We start from the raw sequence: 7,020 nt of genomic DNA, 5'->3' as shown, positions 1-7,020 counted from the left end.
TGAGCTCAATAGTTTCCTCACTAATCATAGGAGTCATATACGAATCGAGAAAATTACGAGAAGTGGACAGAAACTAACAAAAATTCTCCAAATTTTCCTCAAAGTTTTGATATTGCATGCAAATTTTTCCATGTGCAAATTTTACCACACTGATCAATACTATGGTCATAAATCACCATACACTGTCTTGTCTACGTATCAATACTAATAGCCATAAATCATCATACACTGTCTTGTCTACGTATCAATACTAATAGTCATAAATCACCATACACTGTCTTCTCTACGTATCAATACTAATAGTCATAAATCATCATACACTGTCTTGTCTACGTATCAATACTAATAGTCATAAATCACCATACACTGTCTTCTCTACGTATCAATACTAATAGCCATAAATCACCATACACTGTCTTGTCTACGTATCAATACTATAGTCATAAATATGTTCGCTCTCCTCAGCTGAGCTCAGGAGTTTCCTCACAATTTCTTCCAAGGGTTAATGTGTATCATAACCAACTCGAATTTCCAACAATTTCCTTCTCATCACCAACATGCGTAATTCATCATGTGCATATTTTCCCTTCGTCAACCACATGTGCTAAAATACATATTTTTTTAGAAAATTCTCGTTGGTTTCTGCTATCTGGGGGGAACTCCTGAGCTCGGCTAAAAAAAGCGAACATATATTCCAATACTGCCGTTGAACAATCTCTACTTGCCTTCCAATGAGATTCCCTATAGTCTCATCCGGTGCTAAATCGAAAAATTCAACTCATCGCTACTACGAAAATTTCGCAACAGTGTTAGAAAACCAATGCTAATCTCCAGAAATTTTCTCGAAATTTTCATACTATCACCAACGCCAATGGCTAACCATGTGTATATTTCTCGCACTGCTTCTTATTGCTCTCAAAAAAATCTAAAATCTAAACGAAAAAAAAGTGGAAAAAATTCCGAATTTTTACTAGGCATTTTCGAATCATCCACGACCATCTCAAAGTGTAACCATCGATAGCGCAGAAATATCAATAATATCCTGGAGCGTGACGAAGGCGCCCCTTGAGGCACTGAAAGGCTGTCCACAGTCCTGAGATTTCCATGGCTTAATTTCGTGGCGCGTGACGGATTTATGCAACCCGCGAATGCTCAAATGAAAAGCAAATGTTAGTTCGCGTAATATACAAAGTGCTCAAACGAAGAAATCCATCGCTGTGCATTTTTACACGGTAGTTCCCGAGGATTTCAACAACAATAACAACAACAACAACAACAACAACAACATATACAACAACAACAACAACAACAACAACAACAACAACAACAACAACAACAACAACAACAACAACAACAACAACAACAGCAACAACAACATATACAACAACAACAACAGCAACAACAACAACAACAACAGCAACAACAACAACAACATATACAACAATAACAACAACGACAACAACAACATATACAACAATAACAATAACAATGACAATAACAACATATACAACCGCGCGCTCTCAAACGGTGAGAAGCGACCTCAACGAACAACCAAAGTGTGGAGGTATGAGCGTGTTCTATGCACAACACGGCAAACTCAACGAGATATAAAACACTTTTATACACAATTGCTTGATCTTGTAGTTTATGACGACTCAGAATTATGGAAAAATATCAAGGCATATTAAACTAAGAATTCACCCCTCGTCTCCTCAAAAACGAATTTTCACCCGAGTATTACCATAATCAGCCTTGGACCTCCCCAGCGACTTTCGTTGTGATCTGACCAAGGACAACAACTTCAAATTTCATACCAGTTTTCGTTCAACACAGTTGAATAGTTCACTCTAACTGCCAGTTTTCTTCGTAAGAACAGAATTATACATGTTTGGCATGAAAGATTATACGAGTCACAAGTGAAACGTTCATCAACAGCCTTAACCAGTCAAACAAGCAAACAGATCCCGCAGAGAGACGGGCGGTATAATGGTACGTAGTTGAATAGAAAATTTCCGAAAGAGCGATGACATAATTTGTTGAGGTCTAAAGAGGCCAGGGAAATATCTTTTTGTTTGTCGAGTGCACGCGGCAACCTAAGATACGCGAAGATTCGCGAAAGCGATACTTTAGTCACCAACGGAGAAAAATTGGAAAAAGAATTTTTGAGTGAAAATACAAAGTCTGTCGGCATGGTCTGTGAAACCCGAGATGATCAGTCGCGACAGACCACCGTCACTGCGCCACGAAATTCACCCGCGAATGAGTTTATCAAGAAATTTTCTATGATAGAATTTTTCTCAGAAATTCTATCCATATCATAATGAAAGCAGAAATCGACTCTAAGTTCCATGATCACTCAACAGAGCAGTCACTTGAACACTGACTATGATAATCTGACATATAAAACTTCAATTAATCGGATAGTGAACTCTCATCTGCCTTTGGACATGAAATTACAAGAGATAGAATTGAGGATATCTCTAAAATATTTTGACAGTCTTTTCAAGCTAGTTTAGCAAATGAGTATATGAACTCAGAAAGTTGACGAGCATTGGCTTCATCATCTCCCCGTAATACGCACTCTAGCATCGGTGGATTCACACAGTATTCACACACACGACGGCCAACGCTGAACTCAGAATCGACCAAGACATCACGCTAAGATACATAACTTGCCAGCAAAAGAAGATTCAGATTATGTCCAAAATGGTACCACACCAGAGGAACATAACTCTACTCCGATCGGCCGAGTCGCATCGTGAGCGTGATGAACGGTCCTAGATCTCGCTGTTGACATATAAGCGTCGAAGAGTGACCCGTATAGATAACACAAGTCCTCAAGTGCATCAGCCTAGGCTTTGGTAGGTCCTGGTCATCTTCATCAGTGTAGCAAAGACGAAAAGAAGAGTTTAGAATCCAAGTTGGGTAGGCGTTAGTGGTACGCGCGTGTGTCGAAGTATTGGGAAGGCGTGTTCGATACACCTCTTCGGAGCTTCAAGCACGCCCCCAGAATTTCACGGATGTAAAACCTCGATGCTGGGGGCGCTTTAGAAACTGAGAGGAACACTGGAAGTTTTCAGTTTTGACTCACCCAAGGCATAGTAAAAATCTCGCTCGCCCAAAACTCGCTACGCCGGAACTCCCTAAACCCAACGAGAACCCGACCGTACCTCACTACCAACTGGACGCTCTGTTATGCTAGTGTGGTTAGAGATGTTTTAAAGTTTTACTTTCGGCTGAGGCACCGAGCGTTGCAAATTGAAACGGCTATGTGCCCCGGCTTGAACAAGTTCGAGTATTAGAGTAAGGAGGCGCAATAGGTGTGACGCTCGCCTCATCAGTTATGTGGATTGATCGAAAGCAGTGAAGACGCCGTAGTCTCCATGGGGTTTCTATCCACTAATACCGTATCAGTAAGACATGCCGCTGTTGGATTCTGAAGAAAGCAAGAATACTAGGCGATCCGTAGGCCCGCAGCAATATTGGGTACACCACCCCAGCGCCTCACAGAGATATCAGGTGCGCCAGTGAGCCCCGATGGGGAACATGCGACTAGGGGCTTTAGAGTTAGTGATTCAGCCTGGATTCAACATGACCAACGCGAATGTATATGCTCTTCGAGCTTCAAGCTCGACCCAGACGTCCAACTGACTTGTACAAGGCAGTCGGACGTCTGCTCGCCCTGCTTACGAGGGAGCGGCGACTCCGAACCGTCCCGCGTCGTATTATGAGGGGTGGGAATATATCCCCGCTTGTAAGGAATACGATTAGTCCTGTGGTGCGGATGGATGCAATGATTCTACGACTAAAGAGGAGAAGGGAAACTAGCTCGGGAAGAGACAACACATCCAACGCTGTCTAGCATCCTTGAAACACATGGGGAATAGCGCGCTGAGAAAGGCAGAATCTCAACTCTAGCTTTTCCTCTCCTACCGTAGCCAAGAAATTACAGGTTCTATGTCAGATGGATCATTTGACCTTCAAATTTGGAAGTATACAGTCATCGTTGTAACAGTGCAAATCAGTTATATATACCAATGATTATTAGTTACAATACGCGCCATCTAGACACGCGCGAAGTGAACGGGCACTTTTCTCTTTCGTTTTTCAATGAATTTCTACCTAATTCTTTTACCATTGAATTATTGAGTCTCCAGCCTCGGAGATTTCCTTACTTGACCTTATTCAGCCTTATTCTCGACTTGTGCTATTAGCACGTTCGTGGTGGGTAGTCAGGTCTACCTCTGCATTAGAAGCTGCTTGGGCAGCAGAGGTGGTGGAACTCTGGCCAGGGCGGATCTCTTTGGGGCTTGACAACTGCTCTGGGAGGGCCTTTCGATGAAAGCGAATTCGAATGCGTGATCGTAGCTAAGTGTGGAGGGCTGGAGTGGTTTTATACGCGTCCCCCAGGATGCTAGGAGCTCACCAAAGGAGAGTGCGCTAGGGTCGGGGAGGTAAAAATGACGAAAAAACTTTGTCGAGTTTCAAGTGTGTGACTTGGATTCGCGGAAAATGAAGCATGGGGTCCACATGCTTGATCATCCGTAAATGATGGGGAATTCAATGGTAGAAGAAAATTGGTTTGAATTCGTCAAAGCGAAAGAAAAATGTTCCCGCCCAGTTCGCACGTTTCTAGATGGTGCGTACTGTACCATTCCAATACTGTTATGATGATGATAGTTGCACAATGTTCCCGATATAGTTGTGTAAGGCGGCTAGAAAACTCTTTAACAATAGCATGTGTGTCGACGTCGAGTCGACGATGTGCCGACTCAATCAAAGTAGAGGGAGGGATCAAAACCTGCAGTTCATTGGGCGTATCAGTATAGACTTGCTGGTGTGTCGGAGGACCAAATGGGTTACCAGTTATTCCGTGTACTTCTAGAATAGCGATTTCGTGCAAGTTGAAATGCGGAGAGAATTGCTTCTCGTCATCATGAATGGATGTTGCAAGCTACTGCACACAAGTCGATACTGAGCTGACAACATCAACTTCATTGGCATTTATCAAACATCTTAATCAATTATCTATATCCCTCAATATTCTTTGTTCTCTCGCCCTCCACATGGAGACACTCCCTTAGAGGGGCGCCTCTGGCCTGGTACTTCCAGACGCTTCTTCGACCTTTATACGTTTAGACGCTCCGTCGAGTTCGGTACCTTCAGTCGACAGCGAATTTGACCCAGATCGCTTCCAAGGCCTCGAGTGCATCACTCCGCGGTTTTCCAGTTCAACGTGATCTCCTCGCGAGGACATATCGAATACCATCTCTACTCTGCGATGAACTTGACGCTTTTCGTGATAGCCTTCGCGGCCGAGAAGTAGCTCTGCCCTTGTAAAAATACCGCCTTCGAGGCTCTCTGGATAGACACATATTTGAGTGAATGATGGTTTGAAATCGTTGATTCCGATACCGCCGACACTCTGGTATTTATAAATATCCCTTTTGCTCCCAAGGGAATAGCAACTGTTCTTTATGTATTTTGTAAGGTCATCTTGAACTGATTTCGACACCATCGCCCGTTGCAGGGCGAGGTCGGTTAAAACGATTGTGTGATCCATCAGTTGGAATGATAAATCAACAAAAGTATTCCCAGATTTCTCAGCTTCTCCAACCTTCACACTAATCTTTTCCACTACACCCGGAATGTCCGCGCCAGGGGCATTCACATAAGTACCAACAGAGGGTAGAGGGGGACTTCCCTTCCTCGACCGAGGATGAGGAACTGACGACCCTTTGATTGTAGCTATCACCACATCACACGCCAGGAGAAATATCAGGCATTCGAACAACAAGAGACGGCACATTGATACAGTGAAACGGTATAGGAAACTAGAGGAGACAGATGGAATGTATTATCGAGCATTGTTGTCTCGCTCGAAGGTGTGGCGTTTGCAGGCGAAAACCCAAGTCATTCACACTCCTAGCAGGAAAAAATCAAGAAGATCGAGGAAATATTATTGAATTATACCGTGCCACGAGCGCGATTGTGTAATTAACTCCGGTGTTTGACTGGGCCGGTCAGGAACTGATCGGGCAACTGTTGCCATGCAAGATTACTACTTCTCAAACCTCTGATCTGCGAGTTTGGGACAGACAGTAGCCGAAAAACACAACACGGGACCCGTACACTGGGTCCCTGATTCGTGGCCTTCGGCAACTGCAACCTCTGCCTCTCGCTAGACCTCGGTTAAATATGGAAAAAAAACCGTGTACAATGCCACGAGCTGACTCGTGTTCTCCGCGGAAGCCGTCATACTCTGCAATGCAGAGTCTGCATGTATTTACACGAAACGGACCAATATTCGAACGCCCGAAACTTGTGGATCTGCACAATCGGGACATGAGCTGAGAACTCTCCGATATATATGAGCGGCTTGGGAGACTCACGATGTGAATCAGTGATCGTTCGTTCGGATTATGGGCGTCCTTGTTAACTGGCAACCGTCTTTATAGTGGAGTGGTGTTTTCAACAGGGACGGTGTTGTTGGTTGAATCGTTACTGAAGCAGTTGATGCCGTTGAAGCTTAGCAGAGCAACAAAATATTGCAGCATCAGCATAGCTGATTATGGCTGATTATTAATCACGTTGTAACCAGGCGGACCCGAGTGATAGGCAGATGCGCATTTAGAGATGATATGAATGTCATATCATTCATGAATTGACATGAACCGTCAAGAATTTCCTCATATCCATCAACACGTGATAGTAGAGCGTGTGTATATTCTACCACACTCGTGTCAGAGAAGCGGTGACAAGACTGATGTTCATGACTGGCCGCAACGAGCTGTCGCATTCTGCCAGGTTGAGTTGATCCGCAGTGTATTATGAACAAACTATGACTGAAGTTCAGGTTTCGTTAGATACACTGTATCTACATGTACTGTCAGTACATGCAATCTAATTTGAAGTTCTCGGCAGTGCTTATACTGGCTCAGTTGTTGAATGGATTCTCCCAGCAGGATGATTAGTGTTCAAGTATGCGGTGTGGCTGAAAACTTCAAGACGCACGTAGCA

The 7,020-nt window shown here is 43.7% G+C and overlaps 1 protein-coding gene across 1 annotated transcript in view; it reads right to left on the bottom strand.

The window, feature by feature from the left end:
* The window catches only part of Pmar_PMAR015859 (conserved hypothetical protein), a gene marked incomplete at both ends in the record, with an annotated part of 3,809 nt that extends 3,772 nt beyond the window's left edge, over positions 1-37 (bottom strand). Inside the window, one exon of the mRNA XM_002787457.1 lies at positions 1-37. This exon is cut by the window's left edge and continues 4 nt beyond it. Within this exon, the coding sequence (XP_002787503.1) occupies positions 1-37 (37 nt within the window).
* Between the last annotated feature and the right edge of the window lie 6,983 nt (positions 38-7,020).

This window comes from Perkinsus marinus (genome assembly GCF_000006405.1).
Source record: "Perkinsus marinus ATCC 50983 genomic scaffold scf_1104296929362, whole genome shotgun sequence".
NCBI classification, from domain to species: Eukaryota; Perkinsozoa; order Perkinsida; family Perkinsidae; genus Perkinsus; species Perkinsus marinus.
This window is presented reverse-complemented; position numbering and strand designations above follow the sequence as displayed.